The sequence below is a fragment of the Artibeus jamaicensis genome, unplaced genomic scaffold (assembly GCF_021234435.1).
Source record: "Artibeus jamaicensis isolate MK-2021 breed Jamaican fruit bat unplaced genomic scaffold, CSHL_Jam_final scaffold_614, whole genome shotgun sequence".
NCBI lineage: Eukaryota > Metazoa > Chordata > Mammalia > Chiroptera > Phyllostomidae > Artibeus > Artibeus jamaicensis.
Window position 1 is genome coordinate 2,816,374 of NW_026522050.1, and position 23,367 is coordinate 2,839,740.

The window sequence follows — 23,367 nt, forward strand, 5'->3', positions numbered from 1 at the left end:
TTTCCTAGAATTTGGAGAATGGGAAGGTAACTAATTATTAAAAGCACTGTTGCATTGCTAGCACTAACTGATTCTAATTGTAATTTCTAATAAATGGTCGAGTACTTACCGAGGCCGGGGTGCCACAGGCTCGTGGCAGTGCAGTATTCTAAAGGAGCCGTGATCCAAAGATCACTAAAGGAGCAGTGATTCGGGTCGAGGTGCTGCTCTACTGTCTGTCTCTCTGCATGACACAGATTCAGACCCCAGGGGCTGTACCCCAAAGGGTACCCTTGATTGCGGTGTCTGCCCACTCTCTAGGATATTTTTAAGTTATTCAGTGTCACAGCTAATTAATCATTTTTAATATTTATTAGCTCATGCCTTGTTTCTTCAGCCCCCCTTTTCCCCAGCTAGGGTTGCAGCAGTATGAAATTTGAGTGTGCAGAAAAATTGCCCTGGCTGGTGTAGCTCAGTGGATTGAGCGCAGGCCTGCGAACCAGACCATCGCGGTTCGATTCCCAGTCAGGCACATACAGGGTTGCAGGCCGGTTCCCTGCAGGCCAGTTCCCAGCAGGGGATGCACGAAGGCAACCATACATTGATGTTTCTCTCTCTCTCTCCTTCCTTTCCCCTCTACAGATAAATAAAATCTTTAAAAATAAATAAATAAAAACTTTTTTATTTTTATTTTTTTTAAAGATAATGTATTTTTTTTTAAGATTTTATTTATTTATCTTTAGAGGGGAAGGGAAGGAGAGAGGGAGAGAAACATCAATGTATGGTTGCCTTTCGTGCATCCCCTGCTGGGAACTGGCCTGCAGGGAACCTGCCTGCAACCCTGGCATGTGCCCTGACTGGAAAATCTTTTTTTAAAAAGAGAGAGACAATTACCTACAAAAGAGTTCCTGTAAGACTATCATCTGATTTCTCAAAAACAAAACACTGAGCCCCGGCTCTTGTGGCTTAGTGGACCAAGTGCTGGTCTACAAACCAAAAGGTCATTGGTTCAATTCCCAGTCAGGGCACGTGCCTGGGTTGCGGGTCAGCTCCCCAGTAGGGGGCACATGAGAGGCATCCAATCGATATCTGTTGCACTGATGTTTTTCTCCCTCTCTCCCTTCCCCTCAAATAAAATTCTTCAAAACAAATGAGTGGAGGCTTTAATTAAATATATATCTTAAGATTACATTTATTAAGCACTCTGGCTTTTTACCAAGTCTGAGCTGATGTGGGAATTTTCGCTTAGGACAAACATTGTCATCTAGTAAGAACAGAAAGGTTCTCTGCGTCAGTCCTTCCCTGCAAGTACAGCACACTCCATTTGTTAAGACTTTGGAGGGCTACCTGTGTGCTAGATGCTGTCGGATTTTCACGAAGCACCAAGAGGGAACTAAGGCAGCTCCTGAACAGACGGGTTAGGCTCCCACTTCAGGAAGGCAACCAGATTACTTTCCCAGTTTCCTCTCTTGTCTTCCTGTGGGAAGGTGTGGGGAATCTGGAGATGATGGGCTATCTATAATATAGGTCACCCTCTTCTTACTAAAGGGATCCCCTTGCCCCTTCCCATCCCCGCCAAAAGTATCCAGGCACAAAACATCAGCTAGCCCTGGCTTCCCAATGGAAGGATGTGTCCCTGAATTTGGGGGCGTCTTGACAATCCATAGGAGCAGACATCTCTCCCTCTCTCCCTCGCCCTTCACACAGGGATTGTAAACCTGTCTTGACCCAGGTCGCACCACAGTGTGTTCACCCTTGGAAGAAAAAGGTTTCTGGAAAGGCATTCTGAGGCTTATAAGCCTGCCAGATTTGAGTCCCGAGGTGCCTGTGAGACATTGTCTTAGGTCTGGCTTCTGGCCAGGCAGCATGTTGCATCACTACAAGGGGTCCTAAGCACACTGGGAAATTGCTTCTGGGCAATGGGCCTGATGGGCTGGTGGGAACAGAGCGAGCACCAGTTACCGGGAAAAGTTCTCGGGCTTATCCAAGTCCTAGGGACACCAGAAGGTAACGAGGGAAGGCACCCCGAAATGAACGGCGCCAATATTGACGGTACACTTATGTTGACGCTCCATTGGGAGCTTCTAGTCTGCCATCTAGAAACCTAGGCTGCCTCCTCACAAGATCCGCACGACCAGAGCCTGCTGCGCAGTGGTTGCTGAGGTGCCCCCCTCCCATGACCTAGGCTGTAAACCTCCCGTGTACCTTCACCTGGATCGTGGGGATATGGTCTTTCAGACTCTGGAAGGAGGCGTAGGAATGGGTATGGAGTTGGCGAGGGCAGGGGAAGCCATTTTGAGACAGATCAGACGAGCTCGGAAGGGACCATATTCAGAACTCTAGCTGCTTGGGCCGCCATTTTAAGTTTGGGGTTGGCGGAGAAGCCCTGAACGGTGAAACGCAGTGACGTAGGGCTGTCATATTGGCGCCGGTCCCGTGGCGGCGGCCATCTTGGAAAGGGTCCCGCTGTGGGCGCGGCCATCTTAGAAGTAAGACCGGCCCCTTTGCAGGAACTGGAACCGAGCTCCTCCCCTTCGTGCTGGCTTCCTCTTGTCTGCGGCCGCCCTTCCGAATACCTCTTTAAGTTCACCCTGTTCGGTCTGTTTTTAGTTTCACTTGCCTTCATTGTTCATTATCCTCGTGTGTGTGTGTGTGTTTTTCTCTGTAGCCTCTGAGTATCTGGTGTAACTTAATCCTTCTACTTGAGATGTTCTCTCGCGTCCGCTAGCCCCCCAACCGTACCAATCTCCGATCCTAGACACTGTCGAACCTGCTTTGACTGGCCCTATTCCTCCATGGCAGCCCTTCAACTGCCGCACCCACACCCACATCTAATGACTGATGATCCTCTCCCCCAAGAACTGTAACACAGGAGCTGTACCTCTGAGACTATGGATGATTTTATTCTTCAAATGGCTTTACCCTTCCAGTAGCTCCAGGTGAGACTGGGAGCAAGCACCCAGCCCATCCCTCTCTCCATTGTGTGAGAGGGTCACAGAAGGGAAGTGGGCAGGAAGCTGGCAAGAGTCTGGTGGCCCTATTGTGGGAGGAGCAAAGGGTGCCCCATTGGGCGTGGAAATGGAGTCGACAGATAGGTGAGGGGAGGGCCTTGTGCTTCAGATAACCTCACAGGTTTGGGCAAGGGCCAGAAAGAGTATGCAAGGGACCCTCAAGGGCTGATGACAGTTACTGACCTAAGGAAGGGCTCACGAGAGGATAAGGTGAGTTGTGAGAGGGACCTGGTAGCTCAGAGGAGGGCACAGAAGAACTTCTTCTCCCGGAAGGGGTTCTCCGAAGTGGGCACAGGGGTGATGAGGGGATCCTCGCAGGCATGGGCATCACAGTAAGTCATCAGGTCTGCTGCTGCCTTGGACACCTGGGGCACAGCCAGGAGGGAATTATTAGCCAACCAGAACCCCTGAAAGGGACTGCAGTTTCCCTTCCCTTAAGACAGTCTTCCCATCCCTCATCCCCCACAGAAGCCTGGGGACACCTCTTCTTATAGAGTCTGGGACTTCTTCCCTGATCTCAGGGAGTCAAGGGAGGGGGGGAGCATCTTTTACCTTGAGGTTTGGGAATATACAGCACAGCCAGGCCAACTAAGGGGACTCAGGGTCCCACCCACCTTTATCCTGCATAAACTGGCCTCAATCTTAAGCTGTTCCACCATCTTGCGGGCTTGCCCAATACTCATAGTGCTGTTCACAGGCGTCTCCCCTTTCATTCTGGAGAAAAGAGAGGGGCAGCTTAGACCAATCTCAACTGCAGGTCCCCTCCATGCGCTCTCATCCAGCCTTTATAAGGCTGGGGCCATGTGCCCCAATATTTTGTTTTCTTATTCTCATCCTCCAGTGGACTTTCCCATCCCGGTCTTCTCTTCCTCAGTGAGTAAATGAGCCTAGGCCACAGATCATTAAACATACAAATGATTTAAGGCTTTTCAGCCATCAAGCCATGTGTTCCAGTTCTCAAAGCCACAACCAGAAGGAGCCCCGCCCTGATGGGGAGGGTACATAATCCCCACCTGCCCCCTTGAGCCCCAACGGGGAAAAGCAAGATGTTCCTGACTCACCTGAGGCCACAGGCAGCCGAAGCCCTGGGGAGTAGAGTCAGTAGGATACACCAAAATCTTCTGCCTGAGATGGGTGCCCCACCTTGCAGGGAGTTGCAGCTGAAAGTGTCCGATGCAGCAGCAGAAGCTGCTAATAAAGAGACCACTGGGTGGGTCAGGTCAGTGGTCTGCCGAGGGCTGGTCCTAGTTTCTGCAGCTCAAGCACTGCCCAGACAGCTGGTACCTGCAGATGAAGGATGCTGGAAGGAGCTGTTCAGATCCTGGAGCATACCAACTGCCTGGCCAGTGGGGGAGCCTGGCTGCTGCCTGCAGCCCCTGTGCACACTCCCACTGTTACTGTCTCAATACCTGCCCCTCCCCCATTGTATTCGTTCTGAGTCTCCTAGAGCCCTCCCCAGAGGAGCTGAAGCACAGGCAGACTTCCCCCTTAAATGGGGTGGTCTGGACCTGTAACAGCCCCTGCAGTGGAGTCTGTACTGGCTGTGGGGTACCCTGCTCATTTGAAAATCTGACATCAACTGGGCAGTCGCCCCCATCATCCCTCTCCTCCCTCTGCTCTGACACAGCATTTATCACATGAATCTTCGTTTCTCTCCCAGGGACCCTCTGTTCCCCATATCTAGGAAAATGTGATGAGCTACAGGTATCAGCTTCTGGATCGCCACTTCATGTTCTAGCTACAAGTGATTCAAGCGCAAGATCCAGGGGCAGCGAGGTACGTCAGGAAAATGTTTAAAGAAATGCCAGACCAAAGAGAAGAATCTGGGGGGAAAGAGGTGCTCAGAGACCAGATCAAAGAATCGGACAAAGAAGAGGTAGGGTGCATTGTGGGGAGAGTCTGTGGATGTTTCTGAAAATAGATGGGCTTTTGGGCTGGGGGTGGGGGGGTATTGGTCTAAGAGCATCGTTGTGCTTGTTGCTTCGGGGATGTAAAGATGCCCACCACACTGACCATACCCTCTGAGAGCTCTTTAAATAATTTTAAATATTTATTTAAAATATTGATTTTAGAGAGAATAAGGGGGGTGGAGAGAAGCATTATTGTGAGATTAGAAGAGAGAGGAGAGAAGAGGAGAGGAGAAAACCATGGATGTAAAACATCAGTCAGTTGCCTCCTATGAGTCCCCACCGGGAATGGAACCTGCAACCTTTTTAGTGTATGGGAAGATGCTCCATCCAGCTGAGCCACCCGGCCAGGGCACTCTGAGAGCTCATATTTGGGGTGAATACAGACATACAAAAACAGAGGTACAGCGTTCCAGGACCTCGTCTAGATAATGCGCTGTGCGGACTCTGAAGGAGCGTCTAGTTAGGGTCGGAGGAAGTCGATCACGCATCGTAAAAGCTAGAGGAAAAACACCAGGCTGAAATGCTTGTGAATATGGGACAGCCAGAGCGTCACCGCAACGCGCAGGATGCACAGGTTCCTGCAGACTGCAGTGTTCTCTGGGCGAATGCTGTCTGTCTTGGATGCCTACCGGCCCAAAGAGCTGTGGGCGAAAAAGTCAGCGCCAGCTGGGTGCCCTCCTCTCTCCCCGTTTTTGGGGGTTAAATGGCCGGTGGTGTAGGGGTGGGCGACCGTGATTGCGGCCTCGAGAGGCAGGCCGAGGTGGATGCTGCTGACTCATAGCATGACCTGGGAATGTCTTGGGTCTTGGAGGGAGGTGCCTGTCTCCTTTGGTCGTGGTAACCGGAGGATGGACGGGCACGGACCGCGGGGTAGAAGAGTGAGGAGCGCGCGGAGGTGGGAGCTCCGCAATCAGAACAGCCGGGCCCTGGACCTAGCCCCGCCCACTGTCGGACCCCTCCCCTGCACTAGGCCCCGCCCCCGGGCTACATTGGCTGTCTGCAGAAGGGGGTGGGGCGTGCCCGGGAGACGGAAGTCCCTCTCGCGGTTGCCCCAGGCAGCGCGCGATGCTGGTGAGTCTGTGGAGCCCTGGCGGTTGACGAATTGTTTTTTTCAACAGCAGGATAATTAAGCAGGGGCCTCCAGGTGCCGCGTCCACGCGTGAGCCGTAGGGGGTTGGTGGGGAGCAGCCATAGTCTGCAGAACGTTCTGCCCGTGGTGGGGCGCGGGCCGGTCCGGGAGCGAGTATAGCTCCAGAAGGAGAGGAGAAACTTGGGAGGCAGCTGTGACTGCGCTTCCGCTGCTTGCTTTGAGTCTGGCTGTGCAACTTTAGGCACAAGTCACGTCACGCTTTCTCTCAGTGCAGTACTTCACAGTGTGGATTCAGTGTCATCGTGTGTGTAAAAGCTCCTTAAGAATTTTAAGGCGCTTGTTCTCTGTATGTTTTGTGTTGCTGTGATTGAGTAGCAAGGTGGCCTGCCCCAGAATAAGGTCGCAAGAGGACCAGTTCAACTGAGGAGTTCTGTCACTGGGGGTGAACAGAGCACAGTGGAGGAAAGGGAAGGGATAATTGGCTGAGAAACACAGTCATATGGAGAAAGGCCATATAAACAAAGACCCTGCTGTCTCTGGATCCTCAAAGTCAGCCTAGTAGCCTTCCCTTTTGTCCCCACCAACCCCTAGAAAGAAGCTGTTCTTCCCTCCTCTCTGTCTTTTTTCCAGGAACCACCGGCTGCTTCATCTCATGGCCAGGGATGGCGTCCAGGTGGCAAAACAGCTAGGAACTCAAAGCCTGAACCTGGGGCCAGACCTGCCGCACCCACTGCGGTGGTAAATGACCCACCAGTACCTGCCTTGCTGTGGGCCCAGGAAGTGGGCCAGATCTTGGCAGGCCGTGCCCGCAAGCTGCTGCTGCAGTTTGGGGTGCTCTTCTGTACCATCCTCCTCCTGCTCTGGGTATCTGTTTTCCTCTATGGCTCCTTCTACTATTCCTACATGCCAACAGTCAGCCACCTTAGCCCTGTGCATTTCTACTACAGGTGAGAAAGGTCCTCCATCGTAGTAGAGGAATCTGTGGGAGAATTGCTGCAAGGCCCCTTAGGACTTACTCAGTTCAACCCCCTCATTTACAGAGGAGGAAACTTGGGCCCAGTGTGCTTGTGTAACTTCTTACCTTTCACAACGCCAGGTTAAAAAGCAGGTTTGGGGGGCTGGGCTGGGATGGGAATAAAAGGCAGAAAAGTGTACTTCAACAATTAAATTAAAAAAAAAAAACAGGTTTCAGGTGATGGGGGTCTAGGATCCTAGTTCTACTTCTGGTTAAAAGAATTTAAAAAATTTTTAATTGCAGAGTTCCTTTTTTAAAAGACTTTATTTATTTATTTTTAGAGAGAGGGGAAGGAAGGGAGAAAGAGGGAGAGAAACATCAATGTGTGGTTGCCTCTCACATGCCCCCTACTGGGGACCTGGCCTACAACCCAGGCATGTGCCCTGACTAGGAATTGAACCCGTGACCCTTTGGTTCGCAGGCTGTCACTCAGTCCACTAAGCCACACCAGGGCTAAAAGAATATTTTTTAAAAATTCCCCTTCTAGACAGGGCTAAAAGAATTTTTTTTTTTAATTCCCCTTCTAGACATTGTAAGTGTCAATTCTACTGAGGTTGGATCAGACCTCTCTCAGGGCCACAGCAGACCAACGAACCCAGCCAACCCTTTGGGTCATCTCAGAACCAACCTGGTTTTTACTGGAGGAGGTGCTAGGAAAGCAGCAGCTTGCCTTTGACATTGCTCCCATTCCCGATAGTCTGCTGCACAGTAGAGATTATGGAAGCACAAGGCACTGGCTGTGTAAACTCCCCGAGTCCTGTGCCTCCCCATTTTACAGACCCTGCCAAATCCTTTCCTCGTTTCTTAACAATTAGGCTATAGGACCAATCAAGAGATGCTAATAAGGGCATTATAAATGGTCCAGAATATTTTTTCCCTGTTTCGAGTCCCTGCTCATGAGCTGTAATTTCTAAAGCAGAGCTGCTTAAACTTTTAGGAGGTATGGATCTCATGGAAGCTGCAGCTCTTCCTGCCATAAAAGTGTAGCTCCATGCCCATGCATATCGTGCTACGAGTTTGCCTACAACTTGAGGGGGTTCCCGAGCCTCTTAGAGACCATCTGTGGATCCCTGTGGAGGAGTCGTTTCCAACTAGGCCCCAGACCAGACCTACTGAATCAGAATCTGGAGGTGGGACCCAGGAATCTGCATTTTTATCAAGTTCCCCAAGTGAGAACTGCTTAAGTCTGAAACTTTTCAACTAAGTGTCTGTAGATTCCCATTAAGAATGTCTGCTCTATGAGAGGAGATAAGCTGAAGTAGCCGGGAGAGAATGAAAGAATCAGTTGAATCTGCTGGCCGCATTTCTGCTCCCTCTCTAACAGAGAAGGATACCTGTTCCAGGAAGAGGGATGGGGGAGGGGAAGGAATGCTAGGGGGCCAAGGTGGGGCAGGGACAGGTAAGGCAGACTCCATAACTCAGCAGTGTCATCCTCATTCTCACTTAGGACTGACTGTGACCCCTCCGCCTCCTTACTCTGCTCCTTCCCTGTTGCCAACGTGTCCCTCGCTAAGGGCGGACGTGATCGGGTGAGTGTGGGAGCTGAACAGAGGTTGCATTAGCGCTTTGATGACTTGGAATCCAAAGGAAAACTTGAGAAAGGCCTGGAGAACAGGGATTGAGTAATAGAGACTAAGGAGGGGAGGCTGGCAAGAAAAGGGGCATTATGAACCAATGTCACCTGAAAAATTCAACAACAAAAAAAAGAAACAAAGAAAGGGAATCTAAAGAAAAAATTGGAGTCTGAATAAATTATATGGATTGTTCTTTCCTGCCAATGTTAGCAATGTTCTCCTTAAATTGTTTCAGCCAGTCCGTATCGATGACATGAGGTGTGTTTTAGACCTAAATGAACCAACCAGCTATTTCATTGGACTAGGAAGGAATCCACCCCAGAGTTGTGAAAGCTTGTATGTAAAATTATGAAACTGTTGACAAGTATTCATAACCTGCCGTTCCAAAGGGCACTGTGTCACAGGACCAGTCAGATGCCTGTATGACTTCAACAAACCTGGAAACCCCAACACATGCGGACTAGGAATTCATCCATCTTTAGTAGACTCTGAAAAAGGGTGCAGTCCCCATCTCCTTCAGAAGGCCCTTGGAGGACGGGAGGGGCAGCATCATTTCTGGTCCCCAGGGTTTTTTTCTGAGTTGTCTGTCAGCCATGTCCTCAGTGGTCAGACTGACTCGAAGAGTTTCAAAATCATCTGAAAATGATTTTTCCAGAATGATACTTGGGCCCATACTGACTTAAAGACAGAAAACACAGGATACAAATAAACAGTCACTCTGAAGGGGGGAGTGTAAGCTGCAGAGTTTGGGGTTCCCTGGGATGGGGGTGCAGACTGGCCTTATTTGACAATGCAGATAACCTGAGAAACCATGTCTCCTGTGACATCTGTAGTTTGCCAGGTAGCAATTCATTATCAAAAACATACTTACCGGGTCCCACGAGTGGGCCCCAAGTGGAAGATTTCCAAGTAGCCAGGCGGAGCACGGGGCACGGCAAGACAGGTTTATCGTTGTCATGCTGCTGCTCCGGAAGGTAGCTCAGAGGTTCTGGTAGAGTGTTCTGTGAGGACGTTGATTCAGAGTGCTTCGGTGGCAATGGTAATACTAATCACACATGGGATATACAGGGCGGGATAGAAATGAAGCCTCGGCGCATCTGTGCCTGGGAGAGTGCGTGCCGTTGTGTGGCTGCCTGTGGTCGAGATCCCAGCTGCAGGGAGCTTCAGGCAGTCGGGCATGAGGCTGCTGGGTGAAGAAGGAAGGGGAAGTTGAAGGGTGAGGAGCAAGATCCAGCCCAAGTCCCTGATAACCAGCAGGTCGATCATATTGTTCATTTACAGTGAGCAGTTTTGAATGGATGGGTGGATGGACGGATAAAATAATGTGTCTACTGTGTGTGTAATGCCTTGCTAAACATAGAAGATGTAGCCCTGCTTTCAGGGAAGTCACAGGATTGATAGAATTCTATACACTGTGTTAAGTAGCAAAGTGTAAGATGCAGATTCTGCATTTCAGAAGAATTTGTGAAGAATTGGAGAGATCAGTGGGAGACTGTGGAGAGGGTGAGGCTCAGAGTGGACCTTTAGAGAAGAGGGAACACTGCGCAGGAGTGGGAGAGAAGGGGGGACTCTGCCCAACGGGAGACACACAGGAACAAGGGTATGGAGTCCTTCACGAGGTTCTGGTACTGGGTTCCATGGGTCTCTTTGGAGATGACATTTATTTAGAATTTCTAGTTGTATACATGTATGTATATAAAATACACACACCAAAAAAAACATTTTTATTGAGATAAAATTCACATTATATACAATTCACTCATTTAAAACATATATTCACATCCTGACCTCACCACAGTCAGTTCTGGAACGCTCACCGCCCCAAGAAGAAACCCGTGCCCATTATTAGCAAGCAGTCAGTCGCTCCCGTTCCCTTCCAGCCCGCCCAGAGGACTGTTGGGTTGGCCAAAAAGTTCGCTTAGTTTTTTCCGCACGATGGCTCCAGTAGTGCTTAGTTGTCTTTAATTTCAGTCGGGACAGTTTTGTAGATTGTATTATTGTATTATGACAGTTGTATCAGCATGTGTTTTTCAAAAAACATCAAAATTGGTGAATTTTTGTGCAGCCATTTTAACATTGAAGATGGAAGAAAATACACATTTTCAGTATATTATGCTTTATTGTTTCAAGAAAGGTAAAAACTCAACTGAAACACAAATAAAGATGTGTGCAGTGTACGGAGAAGGTGCTGGGACTGATTGAATGTGTCACAAGTGGTTTGCGAAGTTTCTTGGTACTATTGACATTGTGGCCAAATAACCCTTTGCTGTGGGGCTGTCTTATGCACGAAGATGTTTAGCAGCAGCCCTGGCCTCTCCCACTAGAAGCCAATAGCGGGAGACAGCCAACATACTCAAAATATCCAAATCAATAAAGTTATTGGTGAAAATTAAAAACGTGTCTTTTATTTTACAGAAAAAACGAAACAGACTTTTTGGCCAACCCAATATTTTAATGTTGCAAAGAAGTCAGTGAAGCAACTGCTTTAGACTCATCTGACCTATAGAGGGGGTAGGAATCTCACGGAATCCACTTTTCAACAGATAATTCAGACTGAAAATAAGAATCTGCATAAAGACTGGGTCAGCACATTCCACCTTTTACCCTGGTGACAAAGTTCTCAGAGGACCCTCAGAGCCATATCCAGCTTTTGGAGCTGGTTCTCTGTGGGCTGGGGCAATGTTTTCCAACCTTTAAAAGAAATCCATTCTCTCTTCAGTTAAAGACACACATATGAATGACCCCTGGGCATGGACAGTGGTGTGAGGATTGACTATGGGAGCGGAACCGGGAGTGGCTGGACGGAGGAAGGCAAAAGGGCAAAAATTGGGATGACTGTAATAGAATAAACAATAATTTTTAAAATCTGTTGCAATAGCTTAAGTTTTACCACCACCCCCAGGATTCTTTTATGCCACCCTGAGGGAGTCATGACATAGGAAAACAGCTGATAGGGGATCAGGGGACCATAGGAATGGTCAGGAAAAGCCAGGGTGTGTTGGTGGCCAGTCTGTAACATTCCGAGATTAATCCCAGGGAAGCAGTCTTCTCAGGGTTCTACCAATGGAACCAACGTAAGGGACCCACAGTGACAAAAAGTGGATCTGGAGCACCAGGGGCGGCGCCCAACCGGGCTAGGGAGGCGGTGAGCACTCTGGCACTGGGTTAATTAATAATGTAAGTGCAGGCAGGCTAGGCCCGGCGGGGTGGCCTCCCGGGGACGGGCCTGAGTCACAGATGGCCCAGTTGGCAACAGGATGGTTCACTTTTGGAAAAGAAACCCGACACACCCTTTCTCAGAATAGAGCAGCTAGAGTCTGATTCAGATCTCAGAATTTCAGAAGTGGGAAGGCTCCGGCCACCAGAAGGGGGCAGCACCTTCTTGGGATGAGAGGTGAAGACGCCCTTAAGGCCAACCAAGGCGGGTGTGGCCAAGTATTTGGAGGGTTAGCAGGGAGGTGGAAGAGAGACAGTACAATTTAAAAATATGTGTTTTTGCTGTCAGGCACCTTCAGACAAGTAAAAAAAAAAAGGTAAAGTAAAAGTACTTTTGAAAAGAGATGTGGCTACCTCGGGCAGGTGCTGATGTATGGGCAGCCCTACCGCGTCACCTTGGAGCTCGAGCTGCCAGAGTCCCCTGTGAATCAAGGCTTGGGCATGTTCTTGGTCACCATTTCGTGCTACACCCGAGGTGGACGAATCATCTCCACTTCCTCCCGCTCCGTAAGTGTGCGCGGCCCACGTGGGAGGCGTGCAGAAGGGCGACGGGAGTTGGGAAATTGGGGTGGGCCCTCAGGAGAAAACATCTCCGCTGTGAGGTTGCAGACGCATCAGGACAGGGGCGAGGGGTCAGATAGCTGGTGGCATTGTCCAGCCTCGGGGCAGAGTCTGGAGTGGAACTGCTCTGACAGTGGGCTCTTTTGGAGCCAGACAGACCTGGGCTCACACCTTGACTCAGAAACACACTGGCCGAGGGGCAGCTAACTTAACCCTACTGGTTTTAAAGTGTTATAAACGGCATAATAGTAACGCCACAGAGCCAGACTAGTCTGGGTTCAATGAGGAAATGTAAAGTGCTTACTAGCACATAGTGGGTGTTCAGTAATCGTTAAGGCTCCATTCTTAACTGTCAACAGACCCACATCATGAAGCAAATCCCTGAATGTCCATGTAGGGGACAAAGCTTCAGGGTGGTACACCGGGCCTTGGTCTCTTCTGGATTCTAGAAAACTCGGGGGGAAAGGCAGAGCCGAGACAGTGTTAGGCTTAACCTGGGAGGGTTCCTTTATTGTTCTGGGATGGAAACACATGGTTGGGAAGGGCAGGGCTGTCCCTTGAGCATTCAGAATGATTGGGCCAAGACTTGGACTGAGCGTGGTAAAAGGTGTAGGCGAGGGAGCAGGGGACCTGAGGAAGAAGCAGCCTTCCCAGACTGCTCAGGGGCAACTGCGAGCGGCTTGGCCCATGAGAACGAGCCTGGGGGGGCCTGACCACAGCCTCTCCCTCCCGGCCCCGGCAGGTGATGCTGCATTACCGCTCAGACCTGCTCCAGATGCTTGACACGCTGGTCTTCTCGAGCCTGCTGCTGTTTGGGTTTGCAGAGCAGAAGCAGGTCCTGGAGGTGGAGCTGTACCCAGAATACAGAGAAAACTCGGTAAGCGGGTGAAGGGAGACTAGGAGGTGACCTTCCCCATAAGCCCAGAGCTCTGCCTGAGGAGCCTCTGGGCTCAGTGAGGAGGGACAGCAACAGAGAGCCTGGAAGCGGGCCTCACATTGACAGCAGCAAGACCCTGGCCTGATGGGCTACCACCCCTCCCCCCCAACCCTGCAGTACGTGCCGACCACGGGAGCGATCATCGAGGTACACAGCAAACGCATCCAGCTGTACGGAGCCTACCTCCGCATCCACGCCCACTTCTCTGGGCTCAGGTGAGGAACCACTGAAGCACACCTCAGAGGCTCTCCTGGGGCTGCCCTTAAGCAAAGAGGGTCCTAAGCAAAGGTAACAGGTTTTCCATGGGCCACAGGCCTCAACCCAGGCTGCACAAATCAGTTTCCTGGGGAACCCTCCCTCCCTTCCTTCCTTCCTTCTTTCTTTTCTTTTTCAACATTGATTTCTAACATTTCAAGTACACCTCATTGTAATTCACCAACTGTCCGTACTACAGCATACTCACCGCCGAGTCCTTCCCCGCCGTCACCATACCACTGAGCCTTTATACCCATTTCACCCTCCGTCCAGCCCCTTCCCCTCTGGTAACCACCAGTGTTTTGTCTGCCTCTGAATTTGCGTTGGTTTGTTTGTTTCTTTATTCCCTGGGGAACTTTTTAAAAACACTCCAACTGAACCAGAATCTACTGGGCTCACCTCTGGCCATCAGATTTTTTTTTTTATCCGCACCCAAGGGTGTGCTTACTGATTTTTAGAGAGAGAAGGGGAGAGAAACATCAGTCGATTGCCTCTCACACCCCCCAAACTGGGGACTGAACCTGCAACCTAGGCACGTGCCCTGACAGGGAATGCAACCCGCAACCATCTGTTGTGTGGGACGCCTCTCCAACCAGCTGAGCCACACCAGCCAGGGTGCCATGAGGCTTTTTGAAAGCACCCTAGGGAGTGCTGATGTGCAGCCAGAGTTGAGAACTGCTGTCTTCTGAGAAGGTCGGTGCCCGGAACTGCTACCTCTCTGTCCCTACTTTCTGCCTCAGGTACCTGCTGTACAACTTCCCCATGACCTGCGCCTTCATAGGTGTCGCCAGCAACTTCACCTTCCTCAGCGTGATCGTGCTCTTCAGCTACATGCAGTGGATGTGGGGCGGCGTCTGGCCCCGACACCGCTTCGCCCTGCAGGTCACTAAGGACCCCTTTCCTCGGCCCTTCAGGATTCTTCTCTGACTGGGAGTGGGCCAGGGCACACTGGGGGCCTCGGGTGTGAGGCCCTCCCCCCCAACACTGGCGAGGGAAGTCAGTCCTCACTGTTGAGTAGTCTCCTCCGCAGGTGAACATCCGGAAAAGGGACGGGGCCCGGAAGGAAGCCCAGGGAAGGACCACTGCCCGTCAGCTAGGTAATGGTGGGAGTCGGGGGTTGGGTGACGGGGGCTTCTGCTCCATCCAGTCTGAGGCTTAAGGCGCGCACACTGAGCAGAAGGCCAAAGGAAAGGCACCGCCGTCCAGGCGCAGCCATCCTGGCCCTGTCCTGCCCTCTGTCCCAAGGTCGGGAAGGATCAACCCAGCTGCCAGACGTCACAGAGGACGGTGAGAGCCCCGAAGACCCCTCAGGGACAGGTATGGTGCTGCAGCCATCCTCCATCCATCCCCTCCTCCTGCCTCCTCCTAACCCACCCACCCCTTTAGCCTCTTGCCTGACCTCTGCATCTCCCCCGTGGCTGCAGAGGGCCAGCTGTCTGAGGAGGAAAAACCAGACCAGCAGCCCCAGAGCGGAGAGGAAGAGCTGGAGCCCGAGGCCAGCGATGGTGAGGGACCCCCTGTGTAGGGAGCAGGGTGGGCTGGGCGGTGGCATGAGGGCGGAGAGGAGGCTGCACCAGGTGGGGCCAGGGCCCCTGGTCATCTCATTTCCCCTTTGGAATGTGGTTTCTCCCTCCCCTGGCCAGGTTCAGGCTCCTGGGAAGATGCAGCTCTGCTGACGGAGGCCAACCTGCCTGCTTCTGCCCCTGCCCTGGCCCCAGAGACCCTGGGCAGCTCTGATCCTTCTGGGGGGGCTCAGCAGCGGCACCCCACCTGCTCCAGCTCTTGAAGAGAACAGGGCAGAGACCCACACTCCAGCCCTTTCCACTGGGCCCTTTCCCTTCCGCCTTTGTCTGTGGCTTTCCCAATAAACTATATTCTTGCCAGCGACTTTCCTGACTCTTCGCTGACTCCTTGAACTTGATTCGGGTTCACTTGAAAACCTTGTGTTCCCCAGGCACCACCCACCCCTGATGGGCAGCCCCTCCCTTCTCTGGGGCCAGATGGGGAGGACCTCCAAACCCTGGATTAAACACAGTTGTTTTCATTCATAACCCTCAGGAGTGCTAGGAGAGAAAGCCTCTCTGGCCTCTTCCATCCACGTGACGCGTATTTCCCTCTGGGGAGGGGGATAGTGTAGGGCGGGTCTGGAGAGCTGGGCTACATCATTCAGGCCTTTGCACCCCTCCTTTTATGTCGTCCACTGGGAGGCGGGAGGCAGGAAATGACAGCCAGGGAAGTGTTAGGATTTTTACCAAAACAGCATTTTGTGGCCCAAGCCACATGCTGTCCACAGCTGTTTTCCCCTGATACCAACCAGGTGCCCCCCCCCTCGTGTCCCTTCTCATCCCTTCACATGATTTAGCCTTTGGTTTCTCAGCTCCTGGCTGCTTTCCACATTCCAGTCCCCTTTCAGAACCCAGGCATCCTGGCCTCCAGCTGAAACCCAAGCGTGTGGCTTCCCTGATTCCTGGCCCTGTGACTCAGACCCTCTGAAGGGACTAGCCCTCTTCTTGGCACTCACCAGGAAAGGGGGGCAGGAGGAGGGGGACTAGGTAGTGACATCACAGCTTAAGGGTATAAAAGTTTCGAAGCAAAACAGAATTGAAGTTGAAGACGCAAAACCTGACAGCGAAGCCTGTGCTCCTGGGGACCCTGGGCCTGAAATTCGCAGAGGTCCGGGGGCATATTTCAAGGCCCCCACACTGGTGAGAGGCTGTGGGTGGGGGCCTGGGAGGGTCAGGGGCAGGTGGGGAACTGGCAAGGATCAGGCCTCCTGTGGTGAGTGGGCCGTGAGCTCCCTATTTCCCCTTCAGTTCTCTCCGACCTTTCTCTTTGAGAGCTCTCTGCATAGCAGCTGGGAATTACTCCACTTTTCCTCCCTTGGCTGAGTAAATATTTTCCTCCTCTTCTCCTCCCAGCACTTGATTTATTCACTAACTGTTTCTCCTGCTTCCTACCTTGCTGGTCACACATCTGTCTCCCGTCCGACACATTTTATTCTTTTTTTGCCTGAAATCTAGCACATAGGCTCTTCAGAAATTGGTCGACGAATGAGTGTGTCGGTCTCATTACCTCCTCTTTCCTGTTTTCTCAGTCCCCAATAGTGTCCCCTGGTCCCCAGGGGTTTTGTTGAGCCAGGCGGCCTGGAGAGGTCGGGGCACAGCAGCCTTTCCTGACCCAGAATCCCCTCCCTTTCCAGACTCCATGCTGGGCGTTCCCTGCTTTCTGTGGCTCCTGGCTGTCGCCTTCTCCTTGGTTCCCAGAGCGCAGCACTTGGCCCCTCAAGACTCAGAAGAAGAGGGAGATGAGATAATGTGGTCACCTTTGCCTGCTGTCCTCTGTGACTATGACCGCTGCCGCCACCTACAGGTCCCGTGCGAAGAGCTGCAGAGGGCGGGCCCGAGGGCCTGCCTGTGCCCGGGGCTCTCCAGCCCTGCGCAGCCGCCCGCCCCACCACGCCTGGGAGAAGTGCACGTGGTGGCAGAGGACGGCAGCGCGGTGGTGCACTGGTGTGCCCCCTCCTCCCCGGTCCACCAGTACTGGCTGCTGCTTTGGGAAGGCAGCGGGCCTCCCCAGAAGGGCCCGCCCCTCAACTCTACCTTCCGCCGAGCAGAACTGAAGGGGCTGAAGCCCGGGGGCGCTTATGTGGTTTGCGTGGTGGCCGCTAACGCGGCGGGTGTAAGCAGCGTGCCCGAGGAGGGTGGCGAGGGCCCCGAGGGTGCGGGCCTCCCCGCCTTCGGGCCGTGCGGCCCCGTGGCCGTGCCCCTCCGCCCCCGCAGCCTGGTCCACGCGGCCGTGGGCGTGGGAGCAGCGCTGGCCCTGCTGAGCTGCGGCGCCCTGGTCTGGCACTTCTGCCTGCGCCAGCGCTGCGGCTGTCCTCGCCGCGCCCGCCCGGTCACCCCGCCCGCTGCGGGGCTCTGAAGCAGCCGGCGTGCAGCTGGGTGCGCAGAGCCCGCACCCAGGAGCTCGGCCGGAGCTCCGGGAGGAGGTGCGGGCCGCTGCCGCCCCGTGCCCCCCGCGAGAGTTCTTGCGGGTCCCAGACTGTCACCTGTGCTCCTGGCTGAAGTTGGGAAGGAGTAGAAAAACAGGGTCGGCAAAGTTTTTCTCCAAGGACAAGATAATGAACAATTTCGGTTTTGCGGTTCCAGAGGATAAAATCGAGGATGTTATATAGGTCCTTATATGACCAGGTAGCCATTTATAAAAATGTAAAAACCATTCTTAGCCCAGGGACCCGACAGGTGAGGGCCGGGCCACATCTGGCCTGTTGGCTGTAGTTAGCAACCCCCGCCATACGCCCTAGAAGGGCCTGCCACGGTGGGGGGCTTCAGGGAGGCTTCGAGGGTGAGCTGCTGCTGGACAGACGGGAGTTTGGGGCGGGAGACCACGACTCCTGCCTTTTGTCTAGACACCGAGGTTGCGCACGACTGCGTCCCAGGCCGGGACGAATAAATGAGAATAAATGACCGGCATGGGGTGGCGAGGAGAGGATAGCCCGAGCAGCTGTCTGGGTCAAGCTTGCCAATTAAAAGATATAAATAAAAGTTAATAATAATACCAAGGGATTTCCTCTTCCCCCCAATTTGTGTTTACTGTGTACCCCCTGTAACAGTATTATCGGAAACAAGAGGGAAACATTTAATTTTTCATAATCCTTTTCAACTCCCTGCCCACATACTTATTTTTCAGAGTAATAAACATAATTTTGATTAAAAAAAAGATTTTTATTTACCTTCCGAGAGGGGGTAGGAGAGAGAAAGAGGGAGAGAAACATCCATGTGTGAGAGAAACATCAGTTGGTTGCCTCGCTCACTCCCCCAACGGGGGCCTGGATCCAGCCCCCACCCCGGGCATGAGCCCTGACTGGGAATCAAACCGGCAACTATTTGGTCAGCACTCAGTCCGCTGAGTCACACCAGCCAGGGCAGGATGCATAACCTTCCCCAGGAGGACACTCCTTAACTCTCAGCAGCCCTCACTCTGTCGGAACTTGAGTCTGTGGTATTAGCTGTGGACATGCTTGTTTGTGTATCCTCAGGTGTTCATGTTTCGATACGGTACTTGCTCGGCAGTAGGTCAAAGAGGCAGTGCTACACAATTTAATCATTCTTTTATTACTGGACTTCTCAAATAAATTAGAACCCGGTCGTTATATAGAATACACTCATCACACTCCAGTGAATACTTTGTGCCTTTTTACTTTGCTTACTGTATCCTCATCATTTATCCATTTGCAAATAACGAGGGCTAACTACCTCATTATTAAACACATGCTTCCACAATACATTGTACAGATATGTTGTGGAATTGTGCACCTGGAACCTGTATGATTTTGCTAACCAGTGTCATCTCAATAAATCTGATTGAAAAAGACATGTGTCCCATGTGTTATCGATCTTTACAATCATTTCAACAGATGGTATGGACCCTTTCACAGATGAGAAATTTGAGGTCCTAAATGGTTTGAAGCTACATGTAGGAAGTCGAGATAGGATTTGGGCCCGAGTTTCCCAATTTCAAGGCTGACGCGCTGCGCTCCACCTTGGAGAGGCCACCTAGCGTAGTGGTTTGGCGAACACGCACTGCATTCACTGAATTCACGAGGGTTTGACTCCTAGCTCTGCCAGGCACCGGCTTTGTGACCTTAGGTACATTATCTCATCTTCCTGTGTCTGCTTCCTGTGCCGCCTAATCGTGGTACCTGTATCACTGGGTTGTAGTGATGATTAAATATGCATTCATCACCGAAAAGTCTCTATAGTGTGTAGACTGCCGGGGCCAGAAGTGGTGGGCTCCGCTTTTCCTCTCCCTTCGCGGCAAGAGCCAGTTGCAGCCGCGCGGTCCGGTCCTCTCCGCGGGTTCCTGGCCAGCGGCTTCTCCTCTGGCCCCCTCAGCTGCCGACCCCTCGCCGTGGTGGAGACAAGGTGGTGGCGTGTGCGGGGGGCCTCCTCATCGGCTACTGCATCGACTTCTGCATCGACTTCGACCGCAAGAGGCGGAGTGACCCCAACTTCAAGAACGGGCCGCAAGAACGAAGACAGAAACAAAAGCTTGCCAAAGAGAGAGCTGGACTTTCCAAGTTACCTGACCTTAAAGGTGCTGAAGCTGTTCGGAAATTGTTCCTTGAAGAAATACAGCGTGGTGAACAGTTAGTAGCCCACGGTGAGTAGGAAAGGGCGTAGACCATCTGACCAGTGCGATCGCGGTGTGAGGACAGCCACCGCGGCTACTCCAAGGGCCACAGCAAACTCTCCCATGGCCCCTGCCCCAGATGCTTCTGCCCAAGCGTCCAACAACTGGAGAATTGTAAGTGCTCAGAGCTTGGCTGAAGATGATGTGGAATGAGGAACAAATGTCAACATCATGATCTCCATTAAAATGTTTTTAAAATCTTAAAAAGAAAGCCTCTAGTGTATATATTATCAGTATCAGTGACTTATTTGTACTGTGTCTCCTGGTAAAGGCCTGTGTAGTGGGCTAAGTAATCCACAAGGACGATACAGGAGGAGTATAAATGCTTGACGGGGTAATTACAGGAGCTGAGTGGGGAGGTGGGGATAGACAAGACGGGCTTCCCTGAGAAAGCAAACCTGGGGAGCATTTGAAATCTTGCTCCATGCCATCACTTTGGCTCAAATAAAGCTATAAAATTTTTAAAATATATTTTCTTGATTATGCCATTACAGTTGTCCCATTTTCCCCCTTCACTCCCCTCCACGCTGCACACCCCTCCCACCCACATTCCCCCCTTTAGTTCATGTCCGTGTGTCATACTTATAAGTTCTTTAGCTTCTACGTTTCCCACACTATTCTTACCTCCCCCCTCTATTTTCTACCTACCGTCTATGATACTTATTCTCTGTACCTTCTCCCCCTCTCTCTTCCTCCCACTCCCCTGTTGATAACCCTCCATCTGATCTCCATTTCTGTGGTTCTGTTCCTGTTCTAGTTGTTTGCTTAGTTTGTTTCTGTTTTTGTTTTAGGTGTGGTTGTTAATAACTGTGAGTTTGTTCAAAAAAACAACAACTGTGAGTTTGCTGTCATTTTACTGTACCTATTTTTTTATCTTCTTTTTCTTAGATAAGTCCCTTTAACATTTCATATAATAGGGCTTTGTGGTGATGAACTCCTTTAACTTGACCTTATCTGAGAAGCACTTTATCTGCCCTTCCATTCTAAATGAAAGCTTTGCTGGATAGAGCAATCTGGGTTGTAGGTCTTTGGTTTTCATGACTTGGAATACCTCTTTCCAGCCCCTTCTTGCCTGTAAGGTTTCTTTTGAGAAATCAGCTGACAGTCTGATGGTAACTCCTTTGTAGGTAACTCTCTCATTTTGTCTTGCTGCTTTTAAGATTCTCTCCTTATCTTTAATCTTGGGTATTGTAATTGTGATGTGCCTTGGTGTGTTTCTTCTTAGGTCCAACTTCTTTGGGACTCTCTGAGCTTCCTGGACTTCTTGGAAATCTATTTCCTTTGCCAGATTGGGGAAGTTCTTCTTTATTATTTGTTCAAATAACTTTTCCACTTGTTCTTCTTCCTCTTCTCCTTCTCCCTATAATTCAAATGTTGAAATGTTTAAAGTTGTCCTGGAGGTCCCTAAGCCTCTCCTCATTTTTTTGAATTCTTGTTTCTTCATTCTTTTCTGTTTGGTTGTTTCTTTCTTACTTCTGGTCCACTCCCTTGATTTGAGTCCCAGTTTCCTTTCCATTACTATTGGTTTCCTGTGCATTTCCCTTCATTTCAATTAGTTTAGCCTTCATTTGTTCCTCTAATTTGTGACTAAAAGCAACCAGTTCTGTGAGCATCCTGATCACCAGTGTTTTGAACTGTGCATCTGATAGGTTGGCTATCTCTTCATGGCTTAGTTGTATTTTTTCTGGAGTTTTGATCTCTTCTTTCATTTGGGCCATTTTTTTTTTGTCTTGACGCACCTTGTAGTAAGGGGTGGAGCCTTAGGTGTTCGCCTGGACGGGGCCACCCACATGGCTGTTGTGATGATGGATGTGCGGAGGGGTCTAAGAGGGAACAATGGCACTTGTTTTGCTCTCTGCTGGATTTCAGTCACTTCCCCTGCTTCCCACAAGCAAATTTGGCCCCTGTGGTGCTGATTTCCCATACCAGGGGTATGTGGGTTTGTGTACATCCTGGAACCCTGTGGGTCTCTCCAACGAACTCTCCTATGAGGCTGGGAGTTTCTCCCACTGCTGCCTCAACCCCCACAGGTGTTTTCAATTGATGTTTTGAGGCTTTATTTCCCTGCTCTTGGACCCTGGGTTGCTCAGTCTGTCTCACTTCCCAGCTTTGCCTGGTTTATCTGCATGCGAATGTGGGACCACTGGGTCCGCCAGCCACCTTGCACACCAGCACCCCTCCACAATCTGCAGCCTCCCTGGGTCGCCCCCCCCCCTCTGCTGCCCAGCATGCCCAGGGGCTGCCAGCCACCACTTTTTGCTGAGACCCCTCTCCACCTGGCTGCCCAACTCCTCCCCTCCTACTAATCTGGATAAATGTGTCTACTTTAACTCCTTGGTTGTCGGACTTCCATACAGTTCAATTTTCTGTCAGTACTGGTTGCTTTTTTGTATCTAAATTTTTGTTGTTGTTATTTTGGTTGTTCGAGGAGGCACAGTGTGTCTACCTATGCCTCCATCTTGGCCGGATGTCCAAGTTATAAAAATTTAAAGAAAGAAAGAAAGCCCTGGTTGGTGTGGCTCAGTGGATTGAGTGCCAGCCTGCAAACCAAGGGATCACCGGTTCAATTTCTGGTCAGGGCACATGCCTGGGTTGCGCGCCAGGTCCCCAGTAGGGGGCACACCAGAGGCAACCATGAGATGTTTCTGTCCCTCTCTTCCTCCCTTCCTTCTTGTCTCTATAGAAATAGATAAATAAAATATTTTTAAAAATAAAAGAAGGAAAGAAGAAAACCCAGAGTAGAGTCCAAAAACTGACTGAGAGTTAACCAAGCCCACGGAAGAGGCAGGACAACCCAGGCAGAGGGTCCGGTAGGGGCAAAGGCCAGGAGAAGAGAGAGGGCCTGTTTTGCAATAAGGACAAGTAACCTGCAAGTGGTGGAAGGTAAAACTGCTAATTACTCACATTTACACAGCACAGTCTTGCCAGGTACCTGAGGTAGGTGCTGTTGTTATCCTCACTTTACAGATGGGGCTCTACCAAAGAAGGGGGTGCAGCAGGAGGAAGCCAAACTACTGGCATTTAAATCCTCTCCTAAGTGATTGGGGTGGCTTGGAGTTTTAAGCAGGGAGGTGATGATGGGGTGAGATACTGTGTTTTGCAAAAGACTCAATTCCCTGAAGAGGCTGAGCAGGTCAAAGAGTATTCACATTTCTAATATTGGTAAACAGTGCCAAATAGCTTCTTAACTGGCTGCACCAAGGGACCATATCAGGAACTGGCTTCCTTCCACCCATGGGTTCAGCACCGTATCGCCCTCCCCACAGCTCTCAGGCGCCCTGGTTTAGGGGCCATTTCTCTATCCCACTCTAACAGGATGCTTCCCTGCCCGGCTGCTCCTGGCAGAAGGCTCACGTTTGTGCTTTCTTTTTTCCGTAATTTTTAAACTTTTTTTAATCGATTTTATTTATTTTTATTTGTGATCCTCACCCAAAGACATTTTTTTCACTGTTTTTAGAGAGAGAGGGAGAGAAACATCTCTGTTTAGAGAGTAACAGAGAAGCATCAGTTGGTTGCCTCCAGTACTCACCCTAATGGGGGATCGTTGGCGCCCCTACCGAGGATTAAACCTGCAGCCTAGATATGTGCCCTGACTGGGGCATCGAACATTTAACCTTTCAGTTACAA

At 51.0% G+C, this 23,367-nt stretch overlaps 3 protein-coding genes across 9 annotated transcripts; 2 read left to right on the forward strand and 1 right to left on the reverse strand.

Annotated features, from left to right (window-relative positions):
* Positions 1–1,883: 1,883 nt before the first annotated feature.
* Positions 1,884–15,435, forward strand: BSCL2 (BSCL2 lipid droplet biogenesis associated, seipin). 6 transcript variants are annotated; one of them, XM_037140255.2, is made up of 12 exons: positions 1,884–1,986; positions 4,651–4,766; positions 6,621–6,937; positions 8,453–8,534; positions 12,159–12,302; positions 13,099–13,233; positions 13,411–13,508; positions 14,289–14,430; positions 14,567–14,645; positions 14,794–14,865; positions 14,973–15,053; positions 15,192–15,435. In XM_037140255.2, exons 1-12 carry the CDS (start codon positions 1,899–1,901, stop codon positions 15,332–15,334), a joined length of 1,497 nt encoding a protein of 498 aa, XP_036996150.2. In that variant the 5' UTR covers positions 1,884–1,898; the 3' UTR covers positions 15,335–15,435. The 6 variants fall into 6 exon arrangements, with proteins under 6 accessions (XP_036996150.2, XP_036996151.2, XP_036996154.2 ...); XM_037140256.2 differs by having other exon boundaries at positions 14,579–14,645; XM_037140259.2 differs by lacking the exon at positions 1,884–1,986 and adding an exon at positions 2,830–2,918 and having other exon boundaries at positions 4,651–4,866.
* Positions 2,861–5,771, reverse strand: GNG3 (G protein subunit gamma 3). Of its 2 annotated transcripts, XM_053659199.1 has the most exons (4): positions 5,530–5,771; positions 4,052–4,274; positions 3,605–3,704; positions 2,861–3,355 (listed from the first exon to the last, which is right to left on the reverse strand). In XM_053659199.1, the coding sequence occupies exons 3-4, from the start codon at positions 3,701–3,703 to the stop codon at positions 3,227–3,229; spliced, it is 228 nt and encodes a 75-aa protein (XP_053515174.1). In that variant the 5' UTR covers position 3,704; positions 4,052–4,274; positions 5,530–5,771; the 3' UTR covers positions 2,861–3,226. The 2 variants fall into 2 exon arrangements, with proteins under 2 accessions (XP_053515174.1, XP_036996158.1); XM_037140263.2 differs by lacking the exon at positions 5,530–5,771 and having other exon boundaries at positions 4,052–4,498.
* Positions 15,436–16,162: 727 nt separating the features above from the next.
* On the forward strand, positions 16,163–18,921 carry LRRN4CL (LRRN4 C-terminal like). Its single transcript, XM_037140155.2, has 2 exons — positions 16,163–16,253; positions 16,748–18,921. The coding sequence occupies exon 2, from the start codon at positions 16,753–16,755 to the stop codon at positions 17,467–17,469; it is 717 nt and encodes a 238-aa protein (XP_036996050.2). The 5' UTR covers positions 16,163–16,253; positions 16,748–16,752; the 3' UTR covers positions 17,470–18,921.
* Positions 18,922–23,367: the final 4,446 nt, after the last annotated feature.